The 16,293-nt window shown below is 42.7% G+C and overlaps 1 protein-coding gene across 1 annotated transcript; it reads right to left on the minus strand.

The window, feature by feature from the left end:
- Positions 1-1,657: 1,657 nt before the first annotated feature.
- AKIRIN2 (akirin 2) lies at positions 1,658-16,038 on the minus strand. The gene is made up of 5 exons (XM_083497594.1): positions 15,306-16,038; positions 4,437-4,577; positions 3,565-3,714; positions 2,600-2,671; positions 1,658-2,337 (listed from the first exon to the last, which is right to left on the minus strand). Exons 1-5 carry the CDS (start codon positions 15,511-15,513, stop codon positions 2,327-2,329), a joined length of 582 nt encoding a protein of 193 aa, XP_083353720.1. The 5' UTR covers positions 15,514-16,038; the 3' UTR covers positions 1,658-2,326.
- Positions 16,039-16,293: the final 255 nt, after the last annotated feature.

Raw genomic sequence — 16,293 nt, forward strand, 5'->3', positions numbered from 1 at the left:
CACCTTGGATAACAGTGTTCATCATTGTTTTTTTAGCTGGTGTTCGAACAGTTCTCTTTAATCTTTCCATTTCCCTTGGCATGGCACTCAAACAGTTGCAATTTCCTTTACAAAACAACAACCTTAAAGTGAGGAAAAAATGCAATCAAACCTCAAATTTAAATTTAGGTTCTTATGGTGCAAACATGAGTGGGGAATTGCAAAACTCTAACCCTCTTGTAGCAGAAGCCTGGCTGAAATTACAACGGGAGGAAAGAACACTAGCAAAATTCAGGCTCAGAATGTTGCAGTGTGGCCATCCAAATGCAATATAAGAGGCTCCCAGAATGTAAAATTGCTTTGAATAATTTCAGCAGCATCAACAATACTAGAAAAAGAGATTGAAATGAAAGCCAAATGAGCAGTCATGTCTTTCAAGTTAAAATCTGAGATTTTAACCCAGAAGTTTAGAATCTTCCAACGTTCACTGCCCCCCCCCCCAGCTTGAAAAGGCTAATTCTCGGCAGCTGTGGTAGCAAAAGCAATGATTACTTCCAAGAAAAAGTAGTTTATACAAAGACTTGGACCATACATAAAGTTAAGAAGCTATTTACGTGTGGTAGCTATTAGGAGTGTGCACCAGATGTTTTCACATAGCGAATTAAGCTTTGTAAACTGTAGGCAGATGCATGCAGTAGTTTTGTGCAGCACACCTTTAAAGTATGGTCTAACTTTCATTTTATGCCAGAACTGCACACCTTTTGCAAGTATGATCACCCCTTCTGACTCTACAGAGCCATATAGAATCTTGAGAGTTCCTGATCGCACTGAAACACTGTATTAATGGCAGTTTGACTCAAAAATATGAAAAACCTTCAAATCACACCAATTTGTCTTGAAATATTAGTTCAGAGCTGACCAATCCCCCACAGTGGCTATGAATATGCTTTTTAAAGTATTGATACAAACTAAGGGATGTGGGTGGCGCTGTGGGTTAAACCACAGAGCCTAGGACTTGCCGATCAGAAGGTCGGCAGTTCAAATCCGTGACAGGGTGAGCTCCCGTTGCTCGGTCCCTGCTCCTGCCAACCTAGCAGTTCAAAAGCAAGTGCAAGTAGATAAATAGGTACCGCTCCAGCGGGAAGGTAAACGGCGTTTCTGTGCGCTGTTCTGGTTCGCCAGAAGCGGCTTAGTCATGCTGGCCACATGACCCGGAAGCTGTACACCGGCTCCCTCGGCCAATAAAGCGAGATGAGTGCCGCAACCCCAGAGTCGGTCACGACTGGACCTAATGGTCAGGGTCCATTGATACAAACAGGAATAGCAGACCTTCTAAAGGTGGGGTATGTTCCTCTTGGCAGTGCTTTCTACGTACTTGTGAGTTTTTCAGACAGGAAAACCTTCCAAAAAGATGAAGGCAGGTTCTTCTAAAATCCTTATGGAAAGGAACTTTGGCTCATCTCAGATTTCTGAGGTTCAAGTGAGTCATCCCCAAAGCTAACAGCTTCTGAAAGTCTGCCTCAGTCAGCAGCAGGCCAACTGACTATAAAAAGGAAGCTTTCTTAACCTCTGGTTTGGTCACATTTTCTTCCTGATCTACCAGCTAACAGCTGCTCGAAGTTTCACTTATTTTATCCAAATGGTGACAAAATGCCACCTATATATTCAAACACACAGGTTAGAAGTAAATGTTTATTCTTTCAACTAAATTCCAGTACTACAAGGGCAGTAAAACAATGATACACTGAAAAATTGCAGCAATAAACATTTGTTAAAGACTGATAGAATAAATAAAACCTACAAAAATGAGAAATTATATAAACCCATTCTTAACCCCCCAAAAAGTCATGGAATACAGAAATGCCCTCCTTCACTATTTCACAGGCAGTACTGTGGGCTATTTGCTTTAAATTTGTCCAGGAATTACATTCTAATTTAACTGTGAATATAGCTTTGCAGTGCACAGTTATGAAAACCACACTAACTTCAGTCAGAAGTGTCATTCTACACTTTTATTTACACAACCAGTGAAGGGCAGAGTTCTAGTACACCAGCTTTAATCCTTTTACTTTTCAAACTTATTAACATAAGCCAAATTGTAATGATACAGCAAATGAGACCACTGGTATTAACAGGTAGCAAAGGTCCACATCCAGGTGGTACTGACATCAGGGAGCACTCCAAAACCAGTTGCTGCATAAGAGTGGTTGCCACTGACAAAAGCTTGAAATAACCAGTGTATACAGAGGGGGGAAGGGGGAATATGGCATTGTTGCAAGTCTTTAAAGGACAGCTTGCAACAATAGAACAGGGTTTCAGGGCTGCCCACATATGCAGAAAACATGATTCATGAAACATCTGAAAAGAGAAAGAAAGAATTGCATCAGGGAGAACAGCACACAAAATTCTACAATCAAACCCTAGCACTAAACTGCAACTTGCCTCAGCATAGAGAAAGCCAATGTGTGGATCATAGATTCCACTGAGCAGAGTTCTGCTCACAGGATTCCCCTACCCCCAACCTAAGGAGGCAATTTCTGTGGCTCCCCACTCCCAATATGCTCAGGGATGGGGTGTTGGTCTCTCTGTGACAACATGGGCGATAGCTCAAAATACTTACAACTTGCAGGCTGTTCTCCATATCGTCGCATGATCTGGTCATGCGTGAACTTCACAAATGCGTCATACTGTTCTATAAGCAAGGAATATTCCAAGTGAATAATCAAATGTAACAATCGCTTGAACAGACTCTACAGAACACAGCCAGTACAGGAAAAAGGAAACACTTCACATTAAGCACACTACACTCTTTGTGTGTCAGTTGGCGCTCTTTGCATTGTGCCTAAGCACCTGCTGACTTATTATCCCTTATAGCACTCTGTCTAGATGTAATAAAAGGAAGTCAGAGAAGGCCTCACATCCTCCCTTTAACCCGTTCATCATTACATGTGGGCACAGATATTGTGGACTAAACAGGCGGCATCCAGCACACTCATGCCCTGATATCATCTGCCAGTAAAGTGACATATTATCAGGTCTAAGTATTGTCATTTAAAAGCAGGCAAAGGATCATCAGATCCAAAAGTCAGCTTTCTACACAGGCAGTTAACCTAAACTAAAGCCCAGAGCAAATTGTGATGAGCATTTATGTTGGGAATGTTTTTAGGGCAACATGTGAGAACTCAAGTGGCTCAGCCAAGCCGAGCTGCTTTTCCTGCTCAGCATCATGGTGCAGGAATACAACTTGGTTAGTAATCATTTTGTGACTGCCATCCTACAGCAGGGGTGGGCAACCTGTGGTCCTCCAGATGCTGGACACAAACTCCCACCAGTCCTGGCCAGCATGGTCAATAGCCACAGATAAGAGCTGTTGTCCAGCAACATGTGGAGGATCCCTTCCCATGCTACAGTAAAAATATCTTGCAGGAAAAGGAACAGGATCAGCCCTACCTCCTCCAGATAGAGCCAACTCACAAGAACTCGGCTACAATTATTACTCAGGAGACAGAGATTTATTTGTAACAGCTCACTGCTGACTAATGTATAATTACTGCAAGTTTCACGCACTGTTTATTTTTGTCATACCTGCAAGTTTTGTGGTCAAAATTTCTTCATACTCTTCACGGATTTTCTCTTCACGTTCTTTGAGCAAGCGTTCACATATCATTCCAACTTGTCTGAGAGTAAAGAGGGGCTGTTCTTTTTTCAGTGGCGATGATGCTGCAGATGAAGTACCTATGAAAAAGTATTTTCATAGGTAATTAAGGTATATTTTAGAGATCCTCCTAATTACTGATGAGTGCACTGTATATACTTGTAGGTGTTTTGAGGATCAGATTTTTGACCAGTGAGTGCAGCCTCTGTCACAATCCAAAGCGAAGTCAACTGTGCTTTATGTTTCCATAGATTTAAGTGTGTAACTTTCTCTGTATGATGGCTTTTGAAGACAACAGTCTAAGTGCCTGTCAATTATCTACAACAATATGTATTGGCAACATCTCAAGAGTATCCACAAGGTAATTTGTCTGCAAACATATAAAATATGGCTTGATGTCCCATTTGCTAGTTACTCTTAAAAGTCTGGCAGAGGAATCTCTGCTGGCTTGCCGGCATGTATGTTGGCCTGTTTTGTTAAAATCTCCTCTCAAGCTGAATGAGATTCCCGTCCCTGGTATATAGTATGTCGCTCTTATTTTATACTCAACTTTTGGCACCCTTTTCAAAAAGGGTGGGCAACAGCCCATTTAAAAGTATATTATCTCAATGATTATCTGGAAGAGAGCAGATAAAGTTTCTTATGAATATGCTCTTATTTGTTTCCACTGTTCATACTAACAGAGTATATCTCCTCTTCAAATAAAACTCTTCCTTCCACAGAGTTTTTTCATAGTAACACGCATAACTTACCTAGGATCCAAATTATCAAATGTTATGCAAGTTTACTTTGAAAAATTTACCTGGCAAAGCTGGTCCAGTAAGGAGAAATGCTTGTGACTGTGCATCAGTAGAACAACAGGGATCTGTTTGCTGAAAGTTTTCTAGGTGTCTCCTCTTCTGCATGCGTTTGTACTCCTGTTTTATATTGTACAGAATTTGCTCTAGAAAAAGGAAAACATATTCATTATGTTTCTGCTTATTAGTCTAGCAAAGATTTCAAAACCCAAACGTGTTACATTGACTATATAAGTGCTGATTTACTATAGTATGCATCTTAGAAGTGTGGTTATGCAGTTCTGTCAAAACATTAAGAGCATTTAAGTAATTTTCAATGAATTACACTTTTTAAGAAGCTAAATTATGCACCACAAAAGATAACATTTTGTATTATAAACCCCAGCAATGTTCTTTCCCACACAAATTCCTAAGCAGCAACAGGTAGGGGGCCTAAATGGTTACTTCTAGCAAAGGTCTCTGTTAACAGAAAGGGAAATGATTGGAGATTGGAGCAAGGTGGAATGCAAGGGAGGGAATCAGCAAAACTTGCCTCCACACCCCTTTTGTTAGCAGAGAGGAACACTGAATCAAAGCTCCCTCGGTAGTTGCACTCCACTCCACCCAATGTGGATCCACTACCAGCCTACTATGACCTCCACTTTGTCCTAAAAGAATAGTGAGAAAAATGACAGGTCACAAGCGTTAAATTGCGAACCATCGTTCCATGACATAGATTTGGTGGCAGCTACATTCATTCCACCTCCCTGATTTAGTCCGGCTTTAAAGGCACTAGACAATCAAGGACAAGTTCCATGAACATGTTGTCAGTACCTCCTTATTTCCTGCATACTGACTCTGTGACTGGGCCACATATGCAAAATAATCTGTGCTGCTTTTCCAAAGTAGATCTGAATAATTATGCATCACATTATCTCATTAAACTTAACTAAGTATTACCATTAAAAACGTACATCACTGTATGAGTTATAATTCATTTCTGAAATACTGCTGTACATTGAATCCACTACTGGCTTAAATGTGCACCATCCCCTTCCATTATGGCTTCTCTCGATCTTATGATAATATTCTCTAGACTGCTGCCTGGTGGACAAAAATGCATGCTCTCCCTTACAGATCTGCACTCTTCCCTGCACTTCACCAGAAAGAAACAAAAGGGGAAAGCAATCAGCCCTATCTACAGCACTTGCTTTGTGGGGAAAATGTAGTGAGACTGATTGTGTCTTTCTCCTCTCTTCCCCTCTATCCCATGCGGAGGGGTATCCACAGAAGAAGCAGATGTTTGCCAGGAAGCATCTTTCTTAAGTCTCATGCAAGCACTTCTACAGAAATGCATCCCCAATACTGCTGGCGGGGGAGGAGTAATCTGAGTGCAGATTCTCTCTCCCCACCCCTCCAATTTCAGCTTGCAGGTCTTGCAGGGAAGACTTCCACATGTAAACTCAGAACACCAAGATGCACATGCCACCTTTAATTTCACCCCCTACCCCACATCTGCCAGAGTTCATCCTACTAGACTGTAGAATAATCTCCTTGCCACCAAAAACCAATCTAGATTGCCCATATTCTCTGCATGCCAGACCATGGGGTATACTACTACCATCTCCTTTAAGGCAGTTAATATAGCCTCTTTTGCCTCATCTAGCCAGCTTGCAAATACCAACTGAGTACAGTGGTACCTCAGGTTACATACGCTTCAGGTTACAGACTCTGCTAACCCAGAAATAATACCTCGGGTTAAGAACTTTGCTTCAGGATGAGAACAGAAATCGTGCTCCGGCGGCGTGGCAGCAGCAGAAGACCCCATTATAGCTAAAGTGGTGCTTCAGGTTAAGAACAGTTTCAGGTTAAGAACGGACCTCCGGAACGAATTAAGTACTTAACTCGAGGTACCACTGTAAATATACAGAGTCACTTCCATTACTTAGGCGCGTTTGGTCATGTCCAACCTTGGAAACATTCCCAGATGGTTGTCTCATTATGGTACTTTTAAAAATGATTACTGTATCTCTTTTCTTTTTTTGAAAAAACTTTCACTCTAAAAATCATAGAGTAACAGTAACTTCCTGATCTGCTATAAAGTCCCATGTAAGATGAAACCTGGCACTTTGCTAAGGCAACAATGAAAGAGTAGCAAAAGGACAGCACAGTATCTTCAACACCTCAGCTAATAAGTGAAGTTGCACAGGATTCAAACCAGTTTAAGATATACAGTACAATACAGATCCATTTCTCCTAATTTGTATACCACCTTTTTATTTTACTATACCCACGGCTGTTTACAAGCTAGAAACAAAGTATGTACACCTTATAACAATCTAATCCAATACAAAAATGTGATAATAAAACATAACTTTAAAATAAGCAACTTATATCAAATAAAGTAACATTCAACAATTCATTGGAATAGTCATTCCAGTCTACAGCAAGAGTTGCTAACCTGTGGCCTACCACAGGTTGGGACTCCCAAACCCACCAGCGTGGCAGTGGTTAGAAATGGGAGTTGTAACCAACAACATCTGGAGAAACATGGGTTAGCCAAACCCTGATAAGAGCGGGATTTGAGAAGTTCAAGCTATCAAGCATCTACTAGTTAGACAAAAATTAAAATAAAATAATGGAATGCTTGTTTTGTTCGCATTAAGAAACGTCCTTTTTTTTACATTTAGCATCTGAACCCCTAACTCCTTCTAAACCTTCAATAGATTGAATCCATGCCTAATCTCACACTGTGAAAACTATCCCCCCTTTTGCATTCAGTATTTGTTCCCATTAAAAATATAAATAAATCCATATATTGCTTTCGAAAAATGTCAGCTAATACCTGTATGTAGAAGAAGTGAAACTTAAAACTGTCTATTTTCACTTTTTGGGACACTACACAGAAAATATCAAGAGGCTGCATGAGTCCAATCCAGGGGTGCCCATTTCCCCCCCCCCCCCAAAGCAGGCCAGATTTGACAAAGTGAGCATGCGTGAGGGAGGGCCGACCAGACCTTTTTTTTTAGGATTGAAGTTGTTGAGTTTTTTTAGGATTTTACTCCAGGAGACAGGATATAAAAGAAGGTGTAATCTAAAGAACAGTTAACAAGCATCCCTGAATCATGCCTTGGAGGGAGAAACCAAAGGAGGCTGGTCCCAGTAGTCTAGTCCTTTTCAACAACCAATAGTACATTATTTCTTTCTTTAGAGTATGCTTCTCATATAGGAAACTATCATCACTATAGAAGCATATTCACTTTCAATGTTGTATTTAAGCTAATGTTGTTTAAATAATATTTAAATCTAATTTTTAAATTGTTAGCTATTTCCATACTTACTTTCTTGTCATACTGTAAAGCATAGTTTCAATGTCATGGTAGCATTCCTGACACAAGGCCCAAAATACCCAAGATATTGTCACTGTCAGCCAAGGTAGTGCAGTAGATAAGAATGTTGGGAGTAAGACCTAGGAGACCAGGTCTTATAACCCCTCACCTAGCCATGAAGCTCAGAGTCTAGTTCACAGCTACTACCCCAAACTATAGCTTAGTGGGAACCTGCAGGCTCCCACCAACTTGCAAACACTTTGTTTTTCTGTTATTATTTTTTGCCACCATGCTGAGCTACATCAAGGTTTGCCTGACCATGTTGTCCGAACCATGGCTTGTGGTCAAGCTTTGTCTTCACCAACCACAAACTAGCCACAAATAAATCTAAGACAAATAATCAGGACTGCCAAAAATCTTAGATTGGATTTGAGTGTCAAGGAATTATAACGTACAGTATTTACATTCACTCCTGGGTTTGACAAACCTGGAGTTCAAAAGCTAGTCACTTTAAACAAGGTACTGCCAAGAAAACAAAAAAAGTATTCATATCAACAGCCATAATCCAGAGGCTCCACCTGCCACTGATCTGAGCCCCAAAGAAAAAAGAAATTATCCACAAATGGAGCAGCAGGTAGACAGTGCATTCAAAGACCTGTGCTGGAATGAAAACTATGTACTGATGAGAGTCCTGGGTGTAGGGAGGAGTCTCCACACACATACATTCAGTGGAGCAATCCAGAGCATCCAGATCAGCCCTTGTTGGATTAAGGTTCAGGTGACCAACTTTATGTTGAAAGAAATATTGCAAATTACAGTTTTCCATCTTCCTTTAAGTTCTTAAATGTCTTGCCACTTCAAATTGTGTTGATCCAATAAAAACAGACAGAAGTCTATTGTCCATTATACAGTAATATGAACAGAATAGTCCAGAGGGTGAAGAGGAAGTAAAAAATCCACCCCAACCCCCCAAAACAAGCAGAACTGGGAAATCCCCAACCAAAGATTCTGCTAAAAGCAGTAAATCCTAAGGTTTAATCCAAAGCTGTCCATGTGCAAGCCAAATGGACTTCTGCTTGCGCAACAAGACTTCACTTTTCTTTCCTCCCCCTGCGGTTCTCTGCATGCCCTCAAAATCTGCTCAGGGAGGTTGGGGGAGTGCAGGGGGCAGCAGATGAAGCTAAAGCCCAATTGTGCAAGTGGAAGTCCACTCACACATTGGATTCCACCCCTAATCTCCCAAAAGAATAATGTGGATCATATTCATATTTCCACTCTGGCTCAATAACCTCTGTTAAACAATAGAAGATGATGCAACAATAATTGTTACTTCTATTACACTAAGGGCATTCCACGGAATACGGACTGGATACATGGTAGCAAAACCTATTACATAATACTGATCTTTAACTGGTGGACTCAAACTCAAGTTGGTCACACTAGCAACATAAACCCAAAAAAATCCTTTTTGGGTTAGCGATACTTTTTCTTCTTTTAAGCAGAGAAAGAGGAAAAACAGAAGAGACAAAAAAAGTACAAAAATAGTTCTTGTGGTTTGCTAATACACTGAGATATAAAAGATGATATTTAAAATGTTTGGAATGTTAAGGCTGAAAGCTGCCACTGATATATCCACATGCTTCTCAAGTTCTCCATAGTTTTACCTCTTCCTGTAACTTAGGAATAACATTATACCAGCACATCAACTGAACCAGCTCTGCCATCTTCATATTTGTGGTTTGAAATGTAGGACAGTTCAAAAAGGACACAGCAGGATAAGCATGGATCATATCATATGAAGTCTTATTTTAATTTGCTCAAATAAAAAAATATTATGGTTAGCAACTTATCGGATAAATGCCCCAAATGTATTCCAAAGGCTTCGTGAATAGCATCTAAATGTATAAGCATTAAGGAAGTATGTTTTCAAGATGACTGGGCAAGTGTGTTACTTAGTCTAGGATGGCTCTGTCATGCAAGGTCATCAAGTGAGGGATAGGCACTTACACATGGGTAGGCAAACTAAGGCCCGGGAGCCAGATCCAGCCCAATCGCCTTCTAAATCCAGCCCATGGACGGTCCAGGAATCAGCGTGTTTATACATGAGTAGAATGTGTGCTTTTATTTAAAATGCATCTCTGGGTTATTTGTGGGGCATAGGAATTCGTTCATCCCCCCAAAAAAAATACAGTCCGGCCGGCCCCCCACAAGGTCTGAGGGACAGTTTGCTGACCCCTGCACTTACATGTGAACCATCTTAAGAGGAGGAGTATTAGCACTGATCAAAGTCAGAAACTACATACCAGATGACCCAACTATAAAAAAGAAATTGCAATAGAATTGTTTTAAGCATCTATTCACTTAGTTTTCACTAAGGTGACAAAATTGTGTCTGGGCTGTAACTTCTTTAGACTGCATGACTGATTGACATTTTTTTCTATGGAGATGCAATCTTAGGACATCTTGACAGACAAGACTTACCAGACTTCAGTCAAAGTGTGGCAAGTCCCAGGTAAGTGTCTATATAGAGCTGAGGAATCTATGACCCTCCAAATGTTGCTGAGCTACAAATCCCATCATACCAACCACTGGCTATGCTGGCTGGGGACGATGGAACAGTTGGAGGGCCACAGGTTTCCCACTCAAATGTAGAAGATTGAAGGACCAGGCATGTGATTCCTTAACATTAATCTCTACTGATAAAACCCAAACAGAAGTTTAGTATCAAGATGCTACTATGGCAAGTGATCTTATACTTTTTTAGTTATTTGGATTTTATATTAAAGTCTGTGAACAGGATTGCTACAGGTGTCTGCACTGGCATTAAACCTAGATATACAAACAGATCATTTAACCAAAACGTAGCTAGAAATTCCCAGATGGGAAAAGCTCTATAGCTCCCCAAGATAAAAAGTACTTTTCCCACCATGATTGCTCCAAGTAAATACACTGCACACCAAAATTACATCTTTGTCATACAGGTTTTAAGATATGCAATTTCTTTCAGACATGTACAAGTAGAAAAATCATAGAGAAAAGGCCAATTCAGCATGAATTCAGCAACACAGCAGCTGTCCAAACAATGTTTAAAACTGTTTGATACAATATTTACTCTGAATGTTTCCCTTCTCCTCTCCTACCAATAAAGCACTTGTTTACCTATTCAAAACAGCTGGTGGCTCATTTTTTTTAGTGACACACCCACCAACTCCAAAGCTAGATTTTCTTCCTTAATTAAGCATGATTGGCCCAAATCAATGTTTACATTGGCATAGATCCAAACATGCCTTGTGTGAACAGAAAGGTATTTCTGCTTGTGCAATGTACCCCAGTAATAATTCTGTTTCCTCATCCTGTTACAAGCCTATATGCCCCATTCCAAGCCATTCTAAGAGGCTCTGTAAACCCTCAGGAACAGCTTGGTTGGGTGTGTGCAAGGGGTAAGAATGGGGAGAGGGGGGAGGGGAGAGACAGAACACCCCACTGCACCAGTCCACTGTTCTTCTCAAGATCCAACCTCCTAAATTCAGGGGGAAATTGAGACCTGAAATGCTGTACATTGAACTGCTTTTAACAAACCAATTCCTATAGCCAATTAGATTACTCAGTCTACAGTCTGATGCATGAGCTAATATGCTGACACAGCAACTCTGAGAAATGAGCAGAAGATGACAGAACTGATGTAAGGACCAAACTTCTCTTGCTGGGCTAATGCAGCAACTCGACCCCAGTCCAATGCAGTTGATGGTGTGGGGTCGTAACATTTTTATACATGAAAAACCTATTGTTACATTTTTCAATGGAAAAAACTCCACTTTAAGAATGCATTCATAGAATTAGTTAGTAACATAACTAATGAATAGAATACAAATTCAAATCTGCCAACCAGAATGGATATACTAGTTTAAATCTAAAATCTAAGTTGTAATTAACTTTTTCATGTGACTATTCATAGACAAAATATTTTATGTGCATAATTCTTCATGCACGCTGAAACTTAATACTTTACAATGAAGAAGAAGAAGAAGAGTTTGGATTTGATATCCCGCCTTTCACTCCCCTTCAGGAGTCTCAAAGCGGCTAACATTCTCCTTTCCCTTCCTCCCCCACAACAAACACTCTGTGAGGTGAGTGGGGCTGAGAGACTTCAAAGAAGTGTGACTGGCCCAAGGTCACCCAGCAGCTGCATGTGGAGGAGCGGAGACTCGAACCCGGTTTCCCAGATTACGTGACTACCGCTCTTAACCACTACACCACACTGGCTTTCATTTCATTTATTAAAATATAAATAATGCAAAGGAATTATATGTCATTCAGCTATCATGCCAGAATTGAAGTAAAAATAATTTCCAAGTAAGCCAGGGGTGGAAAACCCTTTTCTTATTAAGGGCCACTGACCCATGGGAAAAGCCAACCATGGAGGCCACTGCTAGTGATACAGAGTTAGCACTTCATTATCTTTCTGCCACCCCATCTCTACTTCTATATTTTGTCTTATAAATCTACCTGCACTATGTTCCACTAACTCTGGGAGTGCACTTGCTGGGGACATGTGTGCGAGCCTTCTTGGTGGCAGCACTCAGATAATGGAAATCCCCTCTAAAAGAGGTTGATGTTTGAGTTTTAGGAGAGCAGTAATGATTTCAATCTGTTCTAACAAGCCTTCCTGTTGAGTGATGTATTTAGACTGCCCTAGTTGTTAGATGCCCTTTCATGCTGTAGTTTGAACTTATTTAATTAAAATACTGTATTTTTGTTGTCATGTTTCTGATCTAGATGCCTCCTTGGGAGCCCAAAGGCAGGGTAGAAATGATCTAAAATAATATTTTTAAAAGCTTAAGTCAAATAAACACACAAAGTCAGCTTTCAATCAATTAGGGCAACAAAAAAAATTACCAATAAAACCCACATCACTGAGTACTGCCACAGTGGTACCTGTGTTTTGTATAAAATAGCTCTATTCCATGAAACTTTGTTGCCCTTAACGGAACAAGCAACAACTAACATTGCAGAACACAAAAGTCATTCAGGGTGTCTCCTGAATGTAAAGGTATTTAGTACCCTTATCAATGCTTATTAAAAGCAACCAAACCCACATCCTATTATGACAGCATTGCAACCAATCCTTACATCACACCTATGTAAGAAAGTCTACTTAACTGGCTTAACAGTTCAATGTTCTTGAACTGTACATATAGGAATATTTGTTGTGCTACCTGATCTTTTATATCTTTTGCTAAATTAGTATAACCTAAGGTTTGCTAAATTACTCTAACTCATCAATAGACAATTTAATTCATCCTCTTGCATGGAAAAACAGGCACGTATCTGAGGCCCTTATTGTCATGCTTTAATTTACAGACTAGTTAGATTAAACACATGCCTGTTTCTAAGACCGGAAACATACAATAAATAAATTTCACACAGCATTGTATTTCTTGTGGAGTAAGACATTACAAATCTAGGTTATTTCATCCCCAAGTTATTATTGGACAATTTGAACAAAGTTGTAAGAATTTACACAGAAGCCCCACATTGTGAAGATTTACTTAAAGCTAAATACCTCTGAATGACAAATCTCCAAATAATTTTGAGACAGATCTCATCTAAGTGTTTAAATACCTAGAGTTTTATACTTTTTCTGGGGTTTTCAGCGGCACTGAAATTTTCAAGAGGATATGTGCTCCTAACCACTAATGCCTTCAAACTGCAGCTCCTTGACATGCCCAGCTGTTCACATCACTAAATCAATTTTAAACCCACATTTACATTAAATATTCATTGCATGGATACTTCTACTTCCAGCGAAGTCACCAATCATAAATGTAGCATTTAACTAACACAGCCTTGGTTCCTGCTTACACATTTAGCAATGTTTAGCTACTTTATGATTCAAACTAAACTGCAATCCTGAATACATGCTCCACTAACATAATTTACTAATGAGAAAGGTGTTAATTTAACTACCACACTTTGCTAACCCTATTCAAATCAAATGTAGTCCACCAGGGTTTAACAGGAGATAGCTATGGTCCCAGACATTTCAGCATATCAGCTCTCACAAGTGAGATTATCTATACAATGGGAAGACCAACATAATTTGAAGCAAGTTATTGTAGACATACCAAGATGCAAGATTTAAGGGCTAATTTAAATATTCATATTTCCATGTGACAGCAAACATTCTGTAATTAATGTGGCTTACACAGATCCACTTCTTACTATATGAAAACACAAGCTCTTGGGAAATGAAAGCTTAATAAAAACCAGCAAATTACTATGCCTGCTATCTCAGATAATCTTCAGACTCAAATGCCACATCCATATATGCAAAATAAACTGAAGATAATGGTCCCTACATTCATTAATTATTTGAGAACTGGAGGAGGGGGTGAAGACGACAAAATGATTGGGGAAGAATGAACTCTATATATGGAATAAGATTCCGAATAGGTCCAGTTAGTGGAACCCACTCTGGGCCAACCATGTAAATACCTTCAGAGGTGTAATTCAATGAAACCTGATCCTGCAATTTATTTATTAGGTCTTGGGGTGCAGGAGGAAGAAGAGACAGGTTATCACTTTAACATTTCTGGTGAAGTGACACTGAAATGCATTCTCGTCCTTACTAAGAGATGTTCAACAGCCACTGCCTTATTACAGCTTCTTCTTACAAGAACGCCTTTATTGATTTGAGCCCCCGCGGAGACGTGAACAATACCCGGCTCAATACTGGAAGGGGGTGGGGTGGGGGAGAGAAATGTAATTCTTATCGTCGAACCGGCCCCTGCCGTCGCCCAAGCCGTCCACCTTGGGGTGATTGATGACAGCCCCCGCTCCGTCCCTCTCCCTGCCCTCCCCCGGTGTTTGAACGGGAAGGCGGAGGCACGGCCGCCTCGGCTCAGGCAACATACGCCCAAGAGTTTAATGGCTGCAACAAATCGATCGCCTGCACCGGGGAGGAGAGAAAGAAGGGCAAAGAGACGGAGAAAGAGACAGAGACACATTTCTCCCGGCCAAGATCCCGCCTCCCTCGCGATATAATTTCTCGGTTCCTCTTTCTCTCCGCACACATACAATTACCCCCGTCAAACGCCAAGGAGCCAAGCAGCCCTCTCTCTCCCAAGGGGGGTGGGGGGGGGAGGAAGGTGCGGTGCTGAATAGAGAAATTCCCCTTTCCCAGACGCAGCCCGGCGGGGCTGAGTCTCCCCGCCCCTCTTCGCCCATTACACCGGCTCAGCCCCATTATCAACCCCCTTTCTGCGGCCTCTCCCGTATCGCTGCCACTTCCCCGCCCCCACCGCGGCGAGAGCGGCCATTTCCATTGTGCCGACTCCGCGGCGAAAGCGAAGCCAAAAGAAGTGGGGGGGGGAGGAAAATGGGGTGGGATAGAGAAGGGAGGTGGCTGGGAAGAGAAAGCGGGGCGACGGGGAGAAGCCAAGCGAACTCATGAAAAGCAAGCCAAGAAAGGGGGGAGGCGGCGGAGGCGGCCTTCGCCCCTTATCCTAGAGTCTCTTCCCCCCCCCGCCGTGCCCCGCCCTAGGCGCCCCTCGGGGCCCCGCTTACCTGTGGTGAGGCGAGTGGACACTTCCCCGAAGGGCGAAGGCTCCATGCGCAGGTATTTCTGCGGGGACGAGGCGAAGGAGGCCGCGGAGGAAGAGGAGGCGGCGGCCGCCGAAGCGGACAAAGGGGCGCAGCGCCGCCGCTTCGGCGAGGCCGGGCTCAGGAGCGGGTCGAAATCCAGAGTCCTTTTTAGGGTGGCGCCGCAGGCCATGGCGGAGGTGGAGGAAGACGACGACGAAGAGGCTGAGGGAGCGGAGCCGGCTGGGCCTTCGCCACCGAGAGAGAGAGCGAGAGAGTGAGCGGGGCCGGAAGGAGCTGACGAGACCGGGGGGGAAGGAGGGAACGGAGGAAAAAGGGGGGCGGAGGAGGCGCTTCAGGCGCTGCCTCGCCGCGTCAGGCTCGGGGTCGCCACTGCTACGCGCCTCCTGGGCTTTTCTGCTGCCTGCCGGCCGCCGGCTCCGCCTGCGTCTCCAGGGAGCGGCCCGGAGCTCTCGGCCCGGCTTGGCTGGACTCGTTGGCTCCGCCCGCGGAAAATCCTCCCCGGGCCGAATCCGGGAGGGTGTCTAGGCCGGTGGGAGCGGCACGACGGGAGGCTACCCGGCCTGAGGCCGCCGATGACGAGAGATAGCCGCGGCGGGAGCTGCCGTGCGCCTCTGTGACTCTTCCACACCAGCAATATGGCGTCAATAACAACGCCGCTGATTCAAAAAACCATCCCTCGCCGACGCGCCTGCGCGGCACGGGGGTGGCGCCCGCCGCAAGGGTTCAGGGGAGTTGTGGTTTTCTCAGGGTCACCTCCCTGCGTTTGATGCAAGGGTGCAGGAGGGAAGCGGGGGACTACGTTTCCCGTCGTTCTTGGCGCTAAGGACATGACTTCCGGGTGGAATTTAAATCCCCGCAGAGAACCCTGTACCTCAGGAATGCGAGTGAAATGGGGTGAAGGAATGGAAGCGGTCTTCTTCATATGGGGAGTAGCAGGAAAGGAGCCGGG

The sequence above is a fragment of the Podarcis liolepis genome (genome assembly GCF_965112155.1).
Source record: "Podarcis liolepis genome assembly, chromosome: 3".
Lineage (NCBI taxonomy): Eukaryota > Metazoa > Chordata > Lepidosauria > Squamata > Lacertidae > Podarcis > Podarcis liolepis.

What these genes read in the sequence shown, in the direction of transcription:
- AKIRIN2 (XM_083497594.1), bottom strand. Translation starts at nt 15,513, where the DNA reads ATGGCCTGCGGCGCCACCCTAAAAAGGACTCTGGATTTCGACCCGCTC. An exon ending in TACTGGACCAGCTTTGCCAG is followed by an intron (nt 3,715 to 4,436) that starts GTAAATTTTTCA and finishes ACTTTTTCATAG; the next exon opens with GTACTTCATCTGCAGCATCA. An exon ending in TTTGACCACAAAACTTGCAG is followed by an intron (nt 2,672 to 3,564) that starts GTATGACAAAAA and finishes CCTTGCTTATAG; the next exon opens with AACAGTATGACGCATTTGTG.